At 34.5% G+C, this 23,175-nt stretch overlaps 1 protein-coding gene across 5 annotated transcripts in view; it reads right to left on the bottom strand.

The window, feature by feature from the left end:
- Positions 1 to 23,175, bottom strand: part of LOC149785447 (epidermal growth factor receptor kinase substrate 8-like protein 2) — a 171,577-nt gene that overhangs the window by 19,159 nt on the left and 129,243 nt on the right. For all 5 annotated transcript variants that reach the window (XM_089979276.1, XM_089979279.1, XM_089979275.1 and 2 more), the window contains 2 exons: positions 3,235 to 3,330; positions 2,534 to 2,705 (listed from right to left, as the gene is read on the bottom strand). In XM_089979276.1, coding sequence (XP_089835402.1) covers positions 2,534 to 2,705; positions 3,235 to 3,330 — 268 coding nt within the window. The remainder of the gene's footprint in view (positions 1 to 2,533; positions 2,706 to 3,234; positions 3,331 to 23,175) is intronic.

Below are 23,175 nucleotides of genomic sequence, written 5' to 3'. Positions count from 1 at the left end.
TTCACAATTTATATACAGGACAAATGTTACCCAAGAAAACTTCACAATTTACAGACTGGACAAGTGTTACCCATGATAATTTCACATTTCACAGACAGGACAAATTTTACCCAAGAAAACTTTATAATTTACAGACTGGACAAGTGTTACCCATGATAACTTCACATTTCACAGACAGGACAAATGTTACCCAAGAAAACTTAATAATTTAAAGACTGGCCAAGTGTTACCCATGATAACTTCACATTTCACAGATAGGACAAATGTTACCCAAGAAAACTTAATAATTTACAGATTGGACAAGTGTTACCCATGATAACTTCACATCTCACAGATAGGACAAGTGTTGCCCAAGATAACATTACAATTTATGAACAGAAAAAGTGTTATGCATGATAACTTCACAATTCATACTGGCACTGACAATTAATCCATTTGCAAAGAGTGTAATGTCAATACATTGTCAAATGTCCTTAATTTTATGGTAACACTGGCAGAACAACCTTATATTCTGTGCATGATCTATGTAAGAGAAAACCTTTAAAGAGTTGAAAGTGAGATGCTACAGGGTTAATTCTTTAACATAATTCCCTCATATGTGCTCACTATCAAGTTTCAGCATGGTCAATCTCCCTGTTTACATCTAGTAGTACACTGGCAGCGACAGTGGGAAAAAACCCATGGTTTTATGATCAAGCCTATCATTGTGTATAAAACATTACTTTTATGTAGGCTTGTTATAAAAGAATTCTGTTCAATATATCGTGAATTATTTTCAGCCAATCAGCTACCATATTTCTTTTAAATACAGTTTTTAATGTTCAGCCAAATCTTGGCTGGTTCCATAGCTCATAAACTAATAGTTGTCTGTGACCTAAATTCAAATTTTTCTTTCATAATTATTATTCATAGACAACAGAATATTTTCTCAAAACCTTGAGCAAAAACATAGTTCTCTATGTCAATAGTATGCAAGACACTGCTCCAAAACAAATAACTTGAGCAAAGACAACAAAGCATGAAAGGCCACAATAACCTACTTTTGGAATTATGTTGTCATACATGCCACAGACTATCCACATAAAGGTACATAACCCAAAAACATTGCTTGAGAAACTGACATAAATGCAGCACTAAGTTACTGAAAGATGAAAGTTTGGTCAAAGCATCCCATTTTTAATGTAATAATGAAGTACTTGACAGAAATTTAAACTGAAAAATGTAATAATTGAGAAACAGATCCAAAGTAATGTGAGACAAATGGGCAGGCTGACAAAATGTTAACACTACATACCCCTTCCTCTTTTATTATAAATCATACAAAAATTGTCACTGCCCTCTGAAAGCAAATCAAAATATTGATCTCAAAGTGGCCACAAAGAGAATTTTTAAACTTAACCTGACTGAGCAAAGATAAAAACTTGAATCAAACTTTTTCACTAAAAATTGTACTTAACTAAATCTTTTATTACTCAATACAGAGTGTGAAAGTTAAATGCAGTTTCTGCATTTGAATATAGGTAGAACCTTCAATGCAAACTTTAATCCATTGTCTGCATATAACAAACCTTAAAATGAAAACTTTAACCTTGAACATTTCACTGTAAAAAAAAAAAAAGGGTAAATGATATAATTAATGACGATAGGTACATGCTGTTTCACACAAAGTGAAATTTAAATGAATAGTTCCTTCATATAAACCATAATCAAAACTTTAAATTCTAAGTTTAACCTGATGTCGACATTGACCAAATCTTAATCTCAAACTTTTCCCCATAAATTACTAAAAAGTCAGAAAATTGGATGAAAAATTATTAGATAAAATCAAGCATGTTATAAAATATAAGCAGTGAAATTGAAATGCATAGTTCCTTTATAGGAGCTATAATCGTAGCCTTAAACATGACTATATTTAACCTGTTGTCAACATTCAGCAAATGTTATATACACCATTTTACTTCCTGTCTACACAGAGCAAACCTTAAACACAAACTTTAACCTGCAGTCTACATACAACAAACCTAAAATACAAGCTTTAACCTTCTGTCTACATACAACAGACCTGGGACACAAACTTTAACCTACTGTTTACATACAACAAATCTTAAACACAAACTTTAACCTGCTGTTTACACAGAACAAACCTTAAAAACAAACTTTAACCTGCTGTCTACATAGAGCAAACCTAAAACACCTTAAAACAAACTTAAAATGGCTGTCTACATCTACTGATGCTGATGATATTGGGCAATGGCATAAGCTTTTTTGAACTTTGTATTCATGAGTTGAGAAAACCATTATTTTGGTACTTAATTGTTCCTACAGAGAACTTTATATTTAAACAATAAGAATGAGCCAAATTATGTTATTACCCAGTATTATTAGTACATCAAAATATCATTATTCATCTATGATTCTAGATTTGAAAAAAGCTTTGCATTGCAATTACAGTTAATACATGAATACAATCAAGTAGTGATTGCAACATAATGTAAAAAGGGGAAAAGGAAACTCTGCTAGGTTTCCAAGATACCTCATACTGAAGCCTTTTGATTCTAGCCATTCTCTGACCTCAGAAGGAGGGGAGTCCTCATTTATCTGAACTGAACTTGGACCTGAATGGTGGTGCCTCATCTGAACTGGCGACTCATCTCCCTTAATTTTCATTCTAGCCTTCAGCTCTTCATGCAGGCTAGCATTCTTCCCTGTTAGTAAATCAAGATCAAATTTGTCATATAACAACTTCTGATGATGCAAAAATACAGCTCTAAATTCTGTAAAAAGTACATGATCTCAAAGAAGTCAATTCACAAAACATTTCCCATGAACTCCACCGGAAATAAATATGATACTACAGTAAATGTTGGGAATGACCTCATTTGTACAGTAGATAAGGTGTTATACAGTAATTTTAAAACTGACAAAGACAATTGTAGCCTGGATATAAACTCCTCCTCAAAACATAAAAATGACAATGCACTACTAACAACAATAAAATCCAACATTCTGCTGTCTCAACTTTATTCAAATGAGATCATTGTGTATTTAATTTAAGACTTCATGTTAACCAAACTCCCAATTGTTGGAACCACTCTTGCATCCTGTGATGTGTTCAGCCTCTTGAAGCTCTGCAGCTTTGAGATGTTCAGATTATTGAGACTTTACTGAATTTTGGGAACAGATCGATAGCTATTGAGAAAAAGGGAACACAAGAGAAAGAAAATAAAATATTACTTTGATATTCTGGATTTGGTTGTGACCGATCTTTGTTCTGTTGAGCCCCAGGAGTGTTGGGAAGGGGTCTCTTCATCTCTCTTCTGTCTTCAAACTCTAAAAATGGTCATAAAAAATATATTATTTTTCATGGTGAATGTTCTGTTAGGTTGAAATGAAGGTTTTCTTTAACAGATTAGGATATAAAACATAAATTACACAGATGGCATGAACAATATGGATAAATCAAGTACTTGAAGACAGCCAGAATTAAAATCAAATTCAACATCAGCCCCAATTTCAATTTCCTTATTTTTGTTTACTGGAAACTTGATTTCTGACTTCAGGCCTGCATTTTATTTCCAAAATCTTACACCCTAATTTTGCAAAGGTTTATCTGTCTACATGATGTTGGATCAGTCATCCAGATTAAACACGAGTTAAGTCCAAAATGGAGATTCAAACTTTGGGTTCCAGAACTGAAAATATTTTGCCTAAACAAAATCTGGTCTTAAAGATTCTGCTTTTTCTGCTGTATTTTTCAATGCATGTAGAACTTCAACATTACTTGGCAACATAGTCAAGCTCCTGCTTTCCTCTTTTCTCAAATATCCCCCACTTTGGTCTCTCATGGACACTGAAAACATCACCATCATAGATCCCTCAACATGGTACTACCTCAGGATGCAAAATAATAGCATTTGGTCAAAAAAAGTCAACTGTGTTACTGCATTGAGCAGTTTCAGCTGGATCAGATGGTGTATTAGTATCTTTCGCATTATTGTGAAAAATGTTCATACTTGGAATCTCCTATCAAAAAAAGTCTGACTGGGTATCAAAATTTTGGAAATAAAAGTTGTTATACATGTATATACATTTACTAACAACCAGCCATACTTGATGGGAGACAAGTATCTTCTATATATTATCCACCTTAGCTGCTATTGAAAGCACACATTTACTAGATGAGACACCCCAGACTCAACTTTTGCTGGAGCATTTCACAAGAAACATTCATACAAAGTTTGATCAAAATTTATTTGGCCATTCTGAGGAAGAAGCTGAGAACTGATTTTCAATATGTTTGTTATGGAAGCCACACCACTGCTATGGGAGCCACGTTAGAAATAACTCTGACAGGGCATGTTCTAAGAAACACACCTACAGTGTTTGATTGAAATAGTTCAGCTGTTCTAGAAGTTAATTTAAAAATAGGTTTTCCATATGGCTGCTATATAAACCACATTGTTGCAAGAGGAGCCACTGTGGACATAATTTTCATGAAGCATTTACTAAGAAAAATTATTGCCAAGTTTGTTATTGGCTAGATTACTGGAGAGAAGAAGTAAAAAGCAAGTTTTAAATGTATACTGTTGCTATGGGAGCCACCCAAGACATAACCGAGAATGTGTTAAGAAACATTTATAATAAATTGGATTAAAACTGTCTGGACCATTTTGATGAAAAAGATGAAAACCAGTTTTCTGATATGGTTACTATGAGTGCCATATCAATGCCTGGAGACTGACCCTGAACACAAGTTTGGTAGAACATGTCCTGAGGTACAGTCTGATTTGATTAAACTCAGTAAAGTGGATTTCAAGAAGAAATAGTAATTTTGATGGAGGACACACACAATACCTGACAATGGATGACATACCAGACAGAGGGTCATACCATAAGCTGGCTTGGCCTTACGACCATGTGAGCAATAAAAAGAAGAAAATAATGTATTATGAACTAAATAAATGCTTAATTATAAAATTCAAGCCTTATCTCTTGACAAAACTTTATGAATTTAAAACTATCTCTGAGACTTAAGTGAAGACAATAGGTTGGCTATAGCCTGCTTGATGCACCCTGACTGAACATGTTTAAAGCACAAAATCTTACAAAATTTTAATCTTGAGTTCAAATATACATACAAATTCTTGCATGCGTATTTTACAATTTTCAAAATTTTGTTCTAAATTATCATCATTTTTGTATGCATCTAACTCAAGTTGTTGTCCAAATGGAAAGAAGAGCCAGTGACTAGGATTAGCAAGTCTAATAACAGCGACCATGTGCTCTCTGATGGTGAACTAATGCAATTGCCAAAGTCAGCACTATACAATCCCATGCATGACAAGAGAGAGTAACCTCAGATGTTAGCCCATTACATTTTTCCCATGTGCTGGTAAATCTACTGAGATAATTCCTCCAAGGTACTTATTTATCATTTACTTGATTAGTAACACCTTAAAGAATTATGGCAAATTATACAGCGGTATGTCCAAGAATATACCGAAAATTATGTCAGATCATGACTTTTTGAACAAAACTGAATTTTATAGCAAATCAAGGAACAGCAATGGCTTATACTGTACTCAGATTCCATACATAACATGCATACGTTCTCCACCTGTCTGTCTTGGACAACATAGTCATACACACTTTTAGTCAGAAGCACATGCAAGACACTTCCATACCCACCAAAATCTTTCTGAACTTTTAATTGCTAATAATAAAATTCTCATTTTAACTCCATGCACAAATATTACTGTTTTTAAACTCACTGAAAACATGAGCTGACTTAAATAGTATATATTTTACATATTCATTCGAAATATCATGGCAACTTATACTATATAATTATACTGTCATGCAAGTTGGAAGAAACTGCAAGCAGCATACTGGTAGATCCAGATCTCCCAGTGCATTATGCACTGGCAGATTATTGTCTATGTTGTTTGTTGTACTGACACGTCCTAACAGATACAGACCCAAATTTGCCAGCACATTATGTCAGTATACTAGGTCATACATAATCACTTATAAGATGAGTCAAACTGTAATGAAGATCCTTATCTGCTGTAACATAATGCATCTGCAAATGAGGGTCTATGTTGCTTGTTCTACTGATTCTACCTAATAAACTGCACAGACCCAGATTGCTGGTGCATTATGGGATGGCAGATCAGTGTCTGAGCAGTCTGCAGATGGAATCATCTTGCCAGCATATATATATATATATATATATATATATATATATATATATATATATATATATATATATATATATATATATGGTATATTGTTTATTCTACTGGTTGCAGGTGCTAACAAAATGCATAAACCTAGATCTGACAGTGACTTATGCAATGACAGTCAGATCTATGCTGTTTGCAATGGGATATGACTCATACACAAGTATATACAGTACATGTTATGAATATCATCATAATGGTATACTATCACCACCATTAATTAAAAAAAGCGAACAAAATTAATGAAGCAGATAATATAAAGGCTTTAAATGAAATATAAAACAAATGCAATCACTAGTGTGCTATAATAATCAATCCATTCACCATAAATAGGTACAAATAAACTTACACAATATGCAGTCATATGACTGAGGTTAGTATAAAAATTCCAGCCCCATCACCCGAAAAAATTAATAAGTGTTGATTATATATATATATATATATATATATATATATATATATATATATATATATATATATATATATATATATATATATATATATATACATATACACTACATGTGCAAGGTTTTAATATGAAGTTTCTCACAGGAAAAAAGAAACTGAGTATGTGAAAGAACAAATATGTTTCATCCATGCTGCGGATCTCTAATGTGTAGAATTTATGCCAAGAGTTATTTCAACAAAAACAAACATATATTAAAAAAATAACAGAGGATCAAATGTATGATTTAATAAAGAAATCTGACTTCATGCAAAGATGATCCTTTAAAAAAGAAAACATTAGCCTAATATTTCATTTTAAAAATTGGATTCTGACCTTGACCTTTGACCTTCTGCTCTCTTAATCATTTTCTGATTAAATCTAATAGCTCTAATATAGAATGACCAAATTCACTGATGCAAATAGGTGAGGGCCCTTAACCAAATAAAATGTTAAAAATTATTTTTGATCTAACTTGTTGCTTATACAACTCAAGTTAAATATCCCATTTTATACAGGATAAAGTGATGAAGTGTATAAGTCAGTCCTTCGAAGGTTAATGCGCCATTAAAGCTCCAATGGGTGCCAGTACCCACTTATCACTTGGCCAGGACAACTAAAGAAAGTGTGGTCAAGTGCCTTTCAAAAAGACACAAAAGTAATTACCACCCTCAGGCTCTAACTGACAAACTTTGTTGATAGGTAGTCTTGTTATGACCAGGCTCTAGACCAGGTTTCTTCATCAAATAAGATAGAAAAACTTACTTTTACAGTGACAGATGATAAATAAAGATGTTAGATAATTGGCAGATGTCAAAGAGGATGAAAGCAATTTCAACAGCTTAGCATCAACAAATCCACCCCAACCCCTTTAACCTAGGAGAGACACAAAACCACACCAAAATTCAAAAACTGGTTAAAGGTAACTGCATATATAAAACTTAGCAAAAAATGTTTAAAATTCTAACCAATTTTTTTACACTTAACCCTTCACTCTTACTTCCCATGGACTTTGGGAGAAAATAATCCTCCCTTCACTGATGGTTTTCATATGAGCAAAGTACCTGCCAAGTTTGCTACAGGAGTGGGATACAGGATTATTAGACCTGGGGATGGTTGGGAAGTACAGGCATAGATGTTCTGAAGTTTGTCATGGGGAGCAAATTTAGAGTCCCTAATTGGTGATTAGTCTGAGGGACAAAAAAAACTTCCATCCTTCCTAGGCATCCTACTGGAAGGAGGACTAACCCTCTCCTTCCATGATGACCCCTCCTGGGTAACATGTGGTGGACTTCGAACCTCAGCACCTATACTTGCAGGGGGTAATACAGAAGACATCCAGGATGATCTTGATCTCTTTTGAAAGAGGAAATTCCACATCCAAAAGGGTTGAAAGGAAACATAGGGAAGGAGGTGACATGGTTCTGGGTGTGTGATTTAGATTTTTAACGCAGCTTTAACAATTTTTCAGGCGGGGCCCCGAGTGGCCGAGTGGTCTAAAGCGCTCTTCGTTACGGATCACTGCCATCTCACCTCTGTCTGCGACGGTTCGAGTCAAAGATTCAGCCAATGTGGGCATGTGAGAAAGCTTGCCAGTAGCTTCTCGTGGGTCGGTGGTTCTTTCCGGGGTTTTCCGGGTTCTTCCTCCACCATTAATACTGGCCGCCATGTATAGCCTATCGTGCTGAAAAATGGCGTTAAACCCCACAACAACAACAACAACAACAACAATTTTTCAGTCATATCACTACGATGTCTGCAGTGTGGCAGTTTTTCGTGATGTCTAGCACTGGGGCATCATGCCAAAGGCATGTAGCATCATGTCCCACCCAGTCACATTATCCTGACACCTGGGCAACCAGTCCTAACACTAACCTCTGAATGCTGAGCCCCAAACAAGGTAGCTGCTAGTACCATTTTTACAAGTCTTTGGTATGACTCAGCCAGGGTTCAAACCAGCAACCTCCTACATCCAAGGTGGATGTTCTAACACTAGGCCACTGGAGTGGTCGACATGGGTCAGAGAAGGAGGTAACATTGGTTCCTGGTAGCTTGTCCATGTAGTTGGGTAATTAGTTAATATGAATACTTGGTGCAGTCTGATTCCTGAGCCTATATTTAGATTTAGCATCTGTTTCTGATGCTTGATGACCAGCAACCAGTATCATACCTGATGTCTGGTGACCAGTATCATCACCATTGCCCAGTTGTCTGTATCTGGTGATAAGTGACTGGTCAATGAGTGGCCACCAGAAGTCAGTGGCAATCTGGAAATAACTTTCCTCAGAACTACAAAGGCTAGAGTGATGCATAACCCTCATGGGGCTGCATGAACTGCTAATCACCTAATCTTGGGTACCTGGAAAAATGTAAACCCTCCACTGAAATTTGTTATCCAAATCTGACTCACGATTCTGACCAAAGTAAGAATCAGGGCATGCTATTGTGCATGGACTGATATCATAAGTCAGATGGGCTGATGCATGTGTTCCAAGAACTTATATAAGTGGAGATGGGTGCATCTAGCATGGACATGGTTTCTCCATTGCAGAAAGATTAAGCTTAACAAAAGTGAGATTTAATGCATTAGTCATATTAAATTAGCATTAAAAACCACCACAAAATTCATTATAAACAAGAGTGTCATAGGAAAGTACATCTAGCATGGACATGGTTTCTCCATTGCAGAAAGATTAAGCTTAACAAGTGAGATTTAATGCATTAGTCATATTAAATTAGCATTAAAAACTGCCACAACATTCATTATAAACAAGAGTGTCATAGGAAAGTGCATCTAACTTGTGAGCAGTAAAGTATTATTAGTATTATTTTGTAATACTAAAAAATATAAATAAGCTTTAAGCATCTTTACAGAGTAAATATATAGTAAATATATATATGGAATACCAATGGCAAGGCCATGCATAAAATATTTATGTTACAAAGGTGTGTTCCGTGCTTTGATGGAGAACCTAGAAAAGGTACAGTAATATGCATTCATTCATACTTACATTGTTATTATTCAGGCCTAGGAAAAGAAAAGGTCCAAGTGGGCCTGAAAATGATGGCTGACATCCTTCAAAAAGGAAGAGAGTATACAAAGTAATCTATGTTGCCAGGATGCTTTCTGTCAAATCAATTTCTGTTGAGTGCATGGCTCATGAGAAAGATTCATTTAGGGGGCACTCACCAGTTATTATGTACTTTTGAGAGAGTGACGTATGTAAGGTGAAGTTGTTTACATCTAAAACATGCACAACGGAGAGAATGTTGGCAGACCTCTATGCTACATTAATGTAATGTGGATGATATTTCTTTGGATTTTGTACTTTTGGGAATTGTACATGATCTAAGCACACTGCCAACTAAAATGACTGCTCCCTTGTGCTAAAAAATCAGCCTGAATTAGTCTAAAGTACACTATGCATAGCAGCTATTAAAATAGGGAAAATGAATTTTGTCAGACTAGACAATATCAGCTTCTGAAAGTGCAATGAATGAATTACCAACTATATAAAATGCAAAAAAAGTTATTAGCTCTTTTTTATACAATTTGCCTCTGAAGTTCAGGAAGTGAAAATGACCAAGTGGAGCTAGCAATTTTCTGAAAGGTGCACATCTGAAGTAAGGCCACGCTGTATACTCTATAACCCATATTACACCCATCAATCATACACCAAAATAAAGGGAATTAAAGGTTCTTTGAATCATATCTAAGATATACAAGGTCTTTTTTAAAAAGCCAGTATAACCAGTGAGGAAAGCCAGGGAAATTCATTTTCTTTAAAATTCTAAATCTATGCAAAATGCAAAACTGTAGAGAGCCACCTTAAAGGGTTCCTTTTTTGTTAGTAAGGGCAGCCATAGCTGATGACAGATCACCAACATTTATATAAACATGACAGAACTTTATGCCAGGATGCATATGTTCTGTAAAGTGGTTTCTGAGAAGTCACTAAAGTTTATCTATCATGAGAAACAATGGAAATATTTTATGAAAAATGTATAAGCAGAATTTGTACAAACTTGGTATCATGGTTTCTTTTGACTTAGTTAAAATCTATTGAGTGATTTGTAAAAAAGGTTCTGCAGCATTCATTTTTCATGGCAAATCAGCATCATATGTACATTAGACCTTCATGCCAGCTTTCTGTAAAGTTTTGTCTAATTCTGCCAAGTGGTCTAAGAAAAGAAAATGTTATGCACTTTAAGGGACTGTTGAAAAATAACTTTGAAATATTTTAGTGATGTTCAAAAAACTAATGAAAAATTGTGTAGAAATTTATTAAATATTTTTACTAATGGTAGCCCTATTAGATCGTGAATCAAAATCTTTCCAAATGTAGAAGTTTGTTTCAATTCTCTGGAAAAATTGGCTGCAGTAAGTCCTGTTTTTTTTTCTTTCTTAAAAATAGTACTGGTAATGAAGAACTATATCATAAGCACACTTGTCCTTTTTGTTAATATGGCCAGAATAACCACTAATGAAACACCCTTAAACAGGACACCATTAGAATCCAAGATTCTGTTGTCTCATGCAGGTGGTCTGTATACAGAACTTTGATTACTAATACAATGATCCCATTAAGACCACAATATGTGATCTGTCAACAGAGGTTACCAGGTTACAGAGAAGCCAGTCTAGTAAAGTTGTACTTATGTAGGAAAAAAACCTATAAACAAAAGTTACTTTCACTAAAATGCCAAACCATGCTAACACTACTATATATATAGTATCATGTATTAAAACCTACCTATGTCAGCTGAGAGAAAGAAATAACATCCAATAAGAACCAACAGCTATCTTTCGTATATATATCAGCTGGAACCCCAAAATAATAAAACAGTATCACAACTTGTATATGAACAGAACATTATGTTCAATACATTTGGTTCCTTGCACCCAAATAATGTAATATCCTAACAGCATTCCAAGCTCTGTAAAATACAGTACTCCCCCACTATAGTGATCTTCATTATAACGCATTTTCTGTTATGAGACAAGCATGTCATGGATCCCCTTTTTTTTATCCCCGTATATACTCGCTTATAAGAAGAGTCCTTTGGCAAATTGTACAGTCCAGATCTGCCATTGCATAATGCACCAGCAGATCTGGTTCTGTGAAGTTTGTTAGGAGTATTTAGTAGAATCAACAACATAGACCCTTATCTGCAGGCACTCTATGCTACATCAGATCAGAATCTTTTTTTGTTTGCAGTTTTACTTGACTTATAATTGAGTACACATGATAATGTAACATTAAAATTATATGTGTTATGTACAGTGTGATCATGATTTACGCAAGGGTTACTTTTTTGAAGTGCATGCATAATTTGAGATTCTTGTAAACTGAGATCATTTTCTCCGTATAAATTTAGCATGTTAAAAAAAAATTAGGGGATGCTTCTGTAAAGTAGATTAAAAGAAAAAAAATAAAAGTTTTCATAAAAAGCATAGGGAAAGGAACTTAAAACATAGGAAACATAAAATAAAAACATGAAATTATGAATTTTAATCAACAGAACATATGTACGTGTAATTAAAAAACGAAAGCTGCATTGGACAGTAGTCTTCATCAAGCCAGGTTGCCAACATCCTTTCCATCCTGTCCATTATGTTAGGGCAGGTATAGTAACTTTTCTGGTTCAAAAGAGAGGTTCCAGCTTTCACACTTGCTTTTTTTCCCGCACTGTCATGTATTGTTCTACATGTACTTTCACTAAGGTTCAAAGCATACTTTATCATGGTGGTACTCTGACCAGCTTCATACCTTTTCACTACTTTGAGTTTAACCCCTAAAGAAATAGCCTTCCATGGTCTCTTCTGACTACAACTTGCTCGTCTTTTAGATGCCATCACTAAGAATGTTCCAAAATTGTAACAAACAATTTGTACATGTACATACATACCCAGCACGGAGGCAACAATAAACAGAATGGTGGGGGCATAAGAGCTGGGCATTGTGGGTAATGTTTTCCTGCAATGGTGGCATAATCTAGTTGTATGAGAGAATTATCTCAAATAGTAGCGAGCTTTTTTCATTTTTCCCCATCTCGTGTTATTTCGAATTCATATAAACTGAATTCACATTCATCACAATCACACTGTACTTCATGATAAGTGGTTCTAACTGTAAGGTTGTATACTCAATGGCTCACACAGACAGCATTATAATGAGGGAGTACTGCATTCGGAGAATAACATGATTTAATAAACAAATTAAACACAAACTGTAAGATCATATCAACACTTGTCCTGGTGTTTGAAAGGGAAAGTCTCTGCTACTTGGATGAAATAAAAACACTGAATAAAATGGGGAAAAATTATTCTGTTCCAATGATCATACCAAAAAATAATCAGGAAAAATAATTCCATTCCAATGATTTTACCCAAATAAAATGGGAAAAATGAATTCCATTCCAGTTATCATACTTTGTTTCTTCTGCAAGTCAAAAGACTTATTATTCTTGCCACTCCTGTAAAAATTAAACCTTCTGATGTAAAAGAGACAACTTAATAAGACATTTATCTGAGAAATCCACAGGCCAATGCACTAAGTTCTTAAAATATCTGTTTCTTGAAAAATGAATCCTGGAATGTGTAAATGTCAAGTTTTGAAATAAAATTAGGTATAAATCTGTCATACCTGAACCAAAATTTAACTTTCTTGAGTGATTTTCACATATTGTTACCATGTATATGTGATATTTTATACATTGCAACTTTCATGTTACAAGTCTTATATTGTAAACCCTCAAATCTCAAAATTCCATGCCATATGCACCCCCACCCTACATGCTGAAAACTGTAAATTTACCTTATTTATTGGGACATCCATTTTACTGGATTTCATGATTGCTTCAACCGCAAATTTAAAGATCCAGTGAAAAATTATCCTTCTGTGAAAAGAACAGGATGCACCCCCACCACCAACAAAGTACAGTGTATTGATAAAAACATTTTCTCACAAATACCACAAAAATAAATGAACAGTATTACAAAACCATCTGTTGACTCAAATGCCAGTATTTTGGATAAAACCGGTCATGGAGACTATCACGAGAAAGGAAGATGTTACAGGTGCTCTGTACTTGTGAACCTTGCAGCCGCAAGCCAATTCACACAGAATGAATAGATAATTGCAACTCATATGACAGCGAATGAAAGACGACTTTAGTGATTTTGAGATCAGTGATTTTGACCTGTTTGGAAATTGATTTATCTTACAAGCATTTTTACCATAAGACCTCATCAGCAGGAAGATGATACTGTGGCTTTGTCCAAAATCAGTTAAGTGTGGGCTTAAATACCTTGCTATAATTAGTGTATTAAAATACTGTAACATTACTAATAGTGCTTCAAGCAATAGTTCAAGTATTTCACATGTATGTTCTTTTGGATTAAAAATGTATGGCTAAAATTAAATGTGATTTCAGGAGGTTAAACTTTTCAACAACAGCTGTTCTCAAATGAAGAATCAATGTAATTTTCATAAACTAGTATTTTTTTATTATACTTTCTTTCATGTTTAGGATTACATGTGTTTGAATGCCTTTTTTTCTCATTTATTTCTATCCTTACTTATTTCACATCAATTTAAGGAAGTGAGTAGCAGTCACAGCTGCTGGATATCTTATCAATACATGTGCACTGAAACAATATAAAAAAACTGTAATTCTCTTTTTCAAAAGGGTTAAAATAAAACAAACCAAGCAAAAGCTATTACCATATTACAGTATTGCCATGGATTTATCAAACACAAGTAGCTTTATTAATCTGTATGTGCGAAACACGGTAAGAAAATGGGCAGCAGTGGCATCATTGTATGTGGCCATTATTTTGTTGGGTCTTTAAATTGGAAGTTTGGGGCACAACAAAATTCATGACAATTTGACCACCATGAATCTGTCTGATACTACAGTAATGTAAATGTATCTGAAAATGAAACTAATCTTCCAATCACAATAACACAGAGCAGATGAACAGAAATCAGAAAAAACTCTACAGAATCAACTATAATATCAAACAATTATATCACATTATTAATAATATTTTAAAAGTAGTGATAAATGATATTAGGAGAGAGGGAGGTGTGAGTGTGTGTGTGATTTAGGTTTTTAATGTAGCTTTAAAACTATTTCAGCAATATTGCTATGATGTCTGCTCTGTACTGTGGCAGTTTATAGTTATGTCTAGCACTAGGGCATCATTGCACAGACATGTAGCATGATGTCCCACCCAGTCACCCCGATTAGCCCTAACACTAAAATTTTATTGCTGAGCACCTAGCAAGGCAATTGTTAGTGTGTGTGTGTGTGTCATTAGGATTTTTAATGTAGCTTTAACAATTTTTCAGTCATATCACTACGATGTCTGCAGTGTGGCAGTTTATAGTGATGTCTAGCACTGGGGCATCATGCCGCAGACATGTAGCATGATGTCCCACCCAGTTACATTATCCTGACACCAGGCTGACCTGTCCTAACACTAACCTCTTAATGCTGAGCACCAAGCGAGGCAGCTGTTATTACCATTTTTGTAAGTATTTGGTATGACTTGGCCGGGGTTCAAACCCACGACCTCACACTTCTGAGGCAAATGCTCTAACCACTAGGCCCCGGAGCGGTGCAGCTGTTAGTACCATTTTTATAATTCTTTGGTATGACTCAGCTGGGGTTCGAACCTGTGACCTCCCATATCAGAGGTAGATATTCTAACCACTAGGCCACTGAAGCAGTCAAGAAAGGGATGCAAAAAGAGAACATTTATTGCTACACTCATCACCACTAAGTCAGTGCTACTATTACAATACTATAAGTAATCAATGGAACATAAAAAGTAGGTCAAAGTGACCTACTTTTGATTTGATATGGTCTAGTATTCCTCTGTATGCATGCACAGATCAATTTTCATGACTGTACAAGCGTCACAGAAAATGATCAAACATAAAAGGTGTACATGATCACTGGAGCACAGAGGAATGGTAAGCAATTTGCTCAAAATAATATATCCTTGCCTCCTCCCCCCACCATACCACACCTTCCCCATGATGGGCATGAGTATATAGTAATAGAAGAAGCTGCATAACTTGTGTTAAACCAGTGAGAACAAGATTGACAACATGCATACATTCTGATTTCACTATTAATGTGCTGAACACTGCCACATTAGCTGCATTCATGAGATTCCTAAGTTTATTACATTTCATTAAATCTGTAAGGCTAGTTAACTAGAAGGTTCTGTGATCCATTGCATACAGATGGAGGTCAAAAAGGTAAATTACTCCTTGAAAAAAATGCGGGAACAGCAAGATTTCAAGTTGTGCTGATCTTCAGGTGATGTCCATCATATTTTGATTATGGCTATCTATCAAAAACTGCTGGCACAGTCGCACTAAAAAGATTGTCATACAATGATTTAAGCTGTAATACAATAAAGGGTAATAACTCTAAAACAAATGGGAACAAAGTGTTTTATCGACATGTAACTCATCAGATAATGTTTATGTAGATTCACAGCATTCCATCACAAACTACCTGCTGGTGCAATTAAGTCTTACATTGCATTAAGCTACAATACAAAAAGGGCCATAACTTGAAAAAATAGTCATTGGAGAAAAGTTACTTGTTTATTTGTTAATTATAACATATACTCCTTTAATCAGCAAGACAAAAAAGGCAACAACTCGAACAAAAATCGCACAATGAATGTTATTTGGTGACAACCATACTATTTACTGAATTTCATAAAAATCAAAAACTGCAGGACTAGATGTGCTAACAAGACTGTGTCATACATTCCTAGAAGATACAACAAAAAAAAAAAAAAACAAAACAAATACCAAACTGTTTTTGCTGAAATGTGAATCTTCTGGTGATGGTCATAAAAATTACAAAGTTTCATGACAATCCATCAAAAACTTCTGCACTAATTGCACTAATCAGATAGTGTACCAGATGGAAGGATAGTGTCAGATGGAATGAAAGACAGCGAGCCTGAAAGACAAGGATTACCATAAAAAAAGATGGACTAGCTGCATCTGCACGGCTGTCTTTCACTGCTATAAAGCAAAAAGGACATGAACTTTAAAATAAAATGCTTTGTCCCTATGATCATCTTCAGTTATTAACCATAATATTTACCAAGTTTCATGGAAATCAGTAGCTCATGACTCTCTCAAAGGGACTGATGCTCTACTGGGCTAAAGAATTTCTACGATTTCAAGACAAGACCCCATCTTGATATAGCCAGCCACCCATTTGGAGAATAACAAGATTTTCAAGATGCGACTTTCCATTCAAGAGTAGCAATAACAAGATTTTCAAGGTGGCAGCCAAATTGGATGTCAGATCAGCACAATTTTCATTTAAGACAAAGTGGGCATAAAAATCATGCATCAATATGTTCCAAGAGTTGTGATAAGATTTTCAAGATGGCTGCCAATATTACCTGTCAGATTAGCATAATTTTATTTAGGGTTAGCCAGGCATCATAAGAAGACTTTCAGTTAAAATTGCATACTTATATGACCATCCTTTCAGACAGAGTAGCAGATAACAAAGTACTATTCAACTACATCAAGTTCTTACACTCTGAAAAGGTTTTCAACAGCCTTGACCATGACTAATCCTGGAAAACTTCTGCACCAAGTCTTCCAGTGTAAAGTCATCTTATACAACTATCTCATAAACAGGTATGAAACAAAGCTGCATATTTATACCTTACCCTCACCATCAACTGGCTAGTGAAGGAGACAACTGTGGATGGCAAAAGTGGAATGAGGTAAACTTGCACTTCATCCTTGGATGACCATGACTATGCTGATGACATTAGACTGTTTTAATTCAGCAAATAGAAATGGCATATAAACTTAATGAGACAGTCTTATTTATAAAAATAGGACTGAAAGTGAACAAGAAAATCAAATTAATGAGAAAATACCATAAAACCAATAATCCTACCATTATGAATAATAAGCCAATAGGAAGTAGAGGAATTCACATAACTTGGAAGCAAAGTGTCCAGAATAGCATAAACACTTGAAATCTTCCAGAACAAGTGTCTGAGAATGATTTTTCGCATCTTTTGGCTGAACAGGATCAAAACTGAAGACCTTCATCAAAGGACATAACCATCTTCTCTTGTCCAAACTGTTAAGAAAAGATAGCAATGGCTGGGGCATATATGGTGAATATCACTGGATGCACTGGTTAGGACAGCCCTCCACTTGACCCCAGATGGGAGATGAACGAGAGGCAGGCCCGTACATATCTGGAGGAGGGCTACTGGGAAAGAGATGAATACACCCTGACATGGAACACCATCACACATAGAGATTTAGACCATCAGCAGTGGTGCTCTCTCATTAAAGCTTATGTTCCACCTGTGGCATGAGAAGGAATGAGCAGTGAGCAGATAACAAGATTTTCAAGATAACTGCAGTGACAGACATACTGGAGATCAGATGGGCACCATTTTCATTTAGGACCAAATAGACTAATGGATGTACATGTGTGTAAAGTTTTGAGGGAATTCTCCAAGTAGCTGAGGAGTAGTAGCAATAACAAACTTGTGCTAATGGACACCAGGATGACAAAGAAAGAAGCCATAAACTCTTCTGGTCTACGACATGTAGAGCTAAAAACCGCAGTACTAGACATGCTAACAAGACTGTCTGCCAGACAGACAGACAGAAAGCCCAACAGACACAAGAATTACTAAATATCCCCCACAAAAGTTCAGGGTATGAAATGTAGGTTACAGTAGTCTACTTTTGGTATGGTGGTGCATTATGTTCAGATGTGCATGTGTGTGTGTGTCGCATTTATGAATGTCGGAAAACTGAACAAAATCAGTCAAATCAGGCAACCTAAATAGCCCCAAAATATCTGTGGTGCACAATACATACACATTAAATTCTGTTGAATTTTTTTTCTTCCAGTCACTTTGTTGTATGTGTCTTTCTTTCAGAAATATTTTACACACTAATCCTTACTACAAAATCAACTGAATCTAAACCTGGCATTTTTTTAGTCTAAGAAATGGAAGAACAACGACAATTTTTATAACTTGTATAGATATATATACTTTATTTCATGTTAGGTATGTCACAAATCTTATGACTGCATGTAATAAATACATGTATAATTAAATTTAAAGGAGAATATATTATACAGTAATTATGATAACCAATGAACCTACAAACTTGGTAAACAGCAGTACAATGAAGACAAGAAATGTGGTGGGAAGGTTGGTGCAGCAAGAAAGGCATGATAACCTTTTGATATCAAGTATAAAAAGGGAAGGGAATTAAGGAAAATGCAGAAATTAGGCAAAAACATTTTGATTTCACCCTAGATCATCCTATATTTTTTTAACCATTAGAAACGATATTTTTCACCCAACAACTTTCTCTTCTTGTATTCATTAAGTGACTTTAATCTGTACCTATTTTGTATCACATTCCCATGGTTCAAAAATTAAAGTAAAATCGATCAAATTTGCTTTTAAGTGACCTGAGGTCATATTTAATCAATTTCAAAATAGTTCTGAATCCTGAATTTCAGAATAAAACTTTAAATTAGTAACTTAAAGCAAAAATAATATAAAGGTTGCAAATGTGATGAAAACAAACTGCAATGCAGGTCCAAAAGTGTTACCATGATGATGAGAAAAAAAGAAAAAAAGATGACAAACATAAGAAAAGAAAAAGCTGAAAGCAAGCAAAAAGATAAGCAATGGGTAAAACCAAAAGCAAATGGAAAGCTGAGCAACAGGTAAAACAAAAACATGCAAGAAGCAAGCTGTAGCTAACTAAAAAGAAATATTTTTTTTATATTGATACAAAGTTTAAATACATTCAATGCAATGCCAGGTAAGGCTTATCTCTGAATTTTTTTTAGCTGAGAATTCTATACAAGAAATTATTTAAAGTATGAAATAACTTGACTTTTCAAGTCTAGCTTAGCTCATCTGGGCTCCTGAAAGTTTCTGGAATCAAAATTCCCAGCTTTTCCCAAAATTTTACCTGAGCGCCCATTTCATGTCAAACACAGATATTTTCCATTAAACATAAAAATGTATGAACGGACTACTTCAACAATTTTCAGCACATTTATATGATAGGAAAACAATATCCTATGATAAGCACATGGTTCACTTTCAATGAATTTATCTGACTTTCCCTGGGGCTAATCAAAATATTGTCACTGAAGATGCCCTCCATCTCCTCTGCAGCTAATCCCATACCATCTTTTATGTAACTATTTTTTAAGCTAGATTTGTTCAGGAAAAAAATGATTTAACATGATTTAAAATGTGTAGGAGTGAATCCAATACAGGTACATTTATATAGGCTATAATGGAAATGATTCTTTAACGTTACAAAGTGAAAACGAAAAAGTCTGAAATCCCCATCTGCTGTTACATATACACGCTTGTTCATAATAAATCCCAAAACAATATCCACCTGAAAAAGCCGTTACATAGACTGTATCTGTGAACTTGCATCTTAATCCCAGTAGTAAATTGATGCACTGTCAATCTTTATCATTAACCACCAATTAATGAATGTTTTTCTCAGTTTCTTAAGGACAACTCACAAATAAATACATATAACCGAGTCTACACAAGTTATTCAAAACATTTTGCACTGAAACATATTTGACATTATTCATTTCCTCACATTCCTGTCCATGTCACAATCTGCCCGACTCTGGGTACTCAATTCCCCACTTTTGCCTAATATTTCAATTAACTGCAGACTTGTCATAAAACGCACTGACTTTCCTGAAAGTGGACAATACTCAACTATTCTGTGACCTGTGGGAACCCTAAGCCAGTTTTGCAAAATACAAATTTCAAAGAATTTTGTTTTATATAATCAAAGAGCATAGCGTGCTGACTGCAAATTGTCCAATTCTCTGTGTATGAATCAATCAGTGCATGACCTTATTTATCATATAGTGTTCAAATTCATTAGCATGATGACTCTGTAATATAAAAATCATTTGCCATACTGTTTTCTGAGACTTACAAGGTTAATAATACAGCATCATTAAGTAATGTGCAGTCCTTAACTTCATGTGATAAATATAATCTTACACTTGTGGTGATGTGACAGGAGATTCATTCAACTTCCCGAGTAATATATAGCAAACTACAACTCAAAATGTGTTGTTATTCAACTTGTTTTCTTTTTTCATGTCATTAATCAAACATTTGAACTTTGGAGCAAAACTGGGAATGGAGGCACCTGGTGGAAGCAAAAAGCCAAGAGATCCATGAGAAAAGCTGTGAAATCCATCACCAAATCTGCTGTATACCAGTGTGATCATTAGTAACATTTTGTAAATAACTTCTTCCTCTTCAAAATGCATGCCAATATTATTTATTTATTCTTCCATTTTCTTTGAAACCCGTGTCTATTACCATATTTTAAGGTGCTAATAGAAAAAAGTGCAGTTTCTAAGGATAATTTGTGTAAATGATTTTTAAAAAAACCAGCAGGTTGTTAGTTTATGTTTGGTGTTGATAGAAAAACATGGAAGTTTCATAGTATGTTTGTGGAGTTGATAGAAAAAAACAATGAAGTTGTGAATTCAAAAGTGATTCTGGGTAAAGTGTCACTGTATTAAGTAAAAGTAAAGATAGAAACTCTTTTCTTCACTACTTTCATTAAAAGAATGAAATTACAGCACACCACAAAGATAGCACATTCACAGTCAAAGCTGAGTATCCAGAAAGTGATTTCATGATCTGTCCCTACGAAAATTATTGCTTATTTTGTTTAATATTCAAAACTTGATAAAATCAAAACAAATCTCAACTACAAATCAGTGATGACAACTGTGATAAAATAATAACTCTCATTACTTATGCAAAGAGAACCTAACATAATTTTGAAATTCAGGAGTAACTAATGGTAATTACCCTGAAAATCCTCCATCAACAGCAATTAATGGAGTTCATTGTAATCACTCTGTACAATGTATTTCCAGCTAGACAAGAAACATCTAATATGTGTAAGAATTTATTATACTATTTTCATCTCTTCAAGGTCCCTCATATACTGCACCACGGTAGTACACTTTTACCATATTCATCACAATCACTCTTACAAGGCCATGTTATCAATGTACATTCAATAGTGCTGGCCTCATACAACACGAATGTAATAAACCTGGATAATCAGCTTTTTCCCCCATTACTGGCATGTAGCTACTTTAGAGTACAAGTCTATCTAGCAAAAGGTGCAAATCTACTTGAAGTTAGTGGTGTCAAGAATTCTGGGACCTGCATTGTTAAATATCATCTGCAAGAGGTACATACTGATAAATGAAAACAATATCAGCATATAACACAAACAAATCCTAACGTTCAATACTGACAGGTGGTGTGACTGGATATAAATCACAGACTGGAGTTTTCAATTCAAACTACAGAATATTACTGCAACCAATACAAAGATTTACTAATACAGATTTGCCTCATTATAATGTGTTTTGTAATAATGTGGTATAGAAGGATTGACTAATACAGATTTGCCTCATTACAAAGTGTTTTGTAATAATGTGGTATAGAAGGATTGACTAATACAGATTTGCCTCATTATAATGTGTTTTGTAATAATGTGGTATAGAAGGATTGACTAATACAGATTTGCCTCATTACAAAGTGTTTTGTAATAATGTGGTATAGAAGGATTGACTAATACAGATTTGCCTCATTACAAAGTGTTTTGTAATAATGTGGTATAGAAGGATTGACTAATACAGATTTGCCTCATTATAATGTGATTTGCTATAATTTGGTAGAGAAGGATTTACTAATACTGTTTGTTAGATCTATAGATACGATTAATTTCAGACCAAACATATCATGCCATCAAAATTCCAAACATGTAAAAATTAATTGAAGAAAACATGTTGGATTATAATAAACTGTTGTCCAAAATTACAAGCTTTTTGGCACTAAATGCTTGTCAATCTTGATTAAAATCAGTCTCTGTGCTCTAATACTATGAAGAGTAACAATTAATAATACGGAATGTCCGAATCTAATTTCAATCAATCTCTTCCATATATCAAAGTCACCTTCCTTTCTTACTGCACCTACCTTTCACAGGATAAGATTTTTCAGGATCATACGGCACACCATTTTAAAAACAAATCATTTCAATAACAATGAAGCTGAATAAACATTTTTACAGCACATGTTGAAATCCTTGCAGCACAAGGTCATTCTGACCTTGGCCATGTCACATGACATGTAAATTAGAACAATAAGGTATCACAAATACATTAGATGTGTCCATTTCTTGCAAGATCACACCATTTCATCATTACATTCTTGTTCTTGCACTAACATTTTTATCAAATAAAAAATTGATGTTTCACAATCAGTCAATAAATGTAATTTTTTGCTGACAATAAATGGCAATATTGGATGAATCCTTTCAAACTATCCACGCATAATTTGTGCTTTTT

The sequence above is a fragment of the Sinohyriopsis cumingii genome, chromosome 13 (assembly GCF_028554795.1).
Source record: "Sinohyriopsis cumingii isolate HCF-2022 chromosome 13, ASM2855479v2, whole genome shotgun sequence".
NCBI classification, from domain to species: domain Eukaryota; kingdom Metazoa; phylum Mollusca; class Bivalvia; order Unionida; family Unionidae; genus Sinohyriopsis; species Sinohyriopsis cumingii.
The sequence above is the reverse complement of the archived record's forward strand: the minus strand, read 5'-3'. Positions and strand labels throughout refer to the sequence as shown.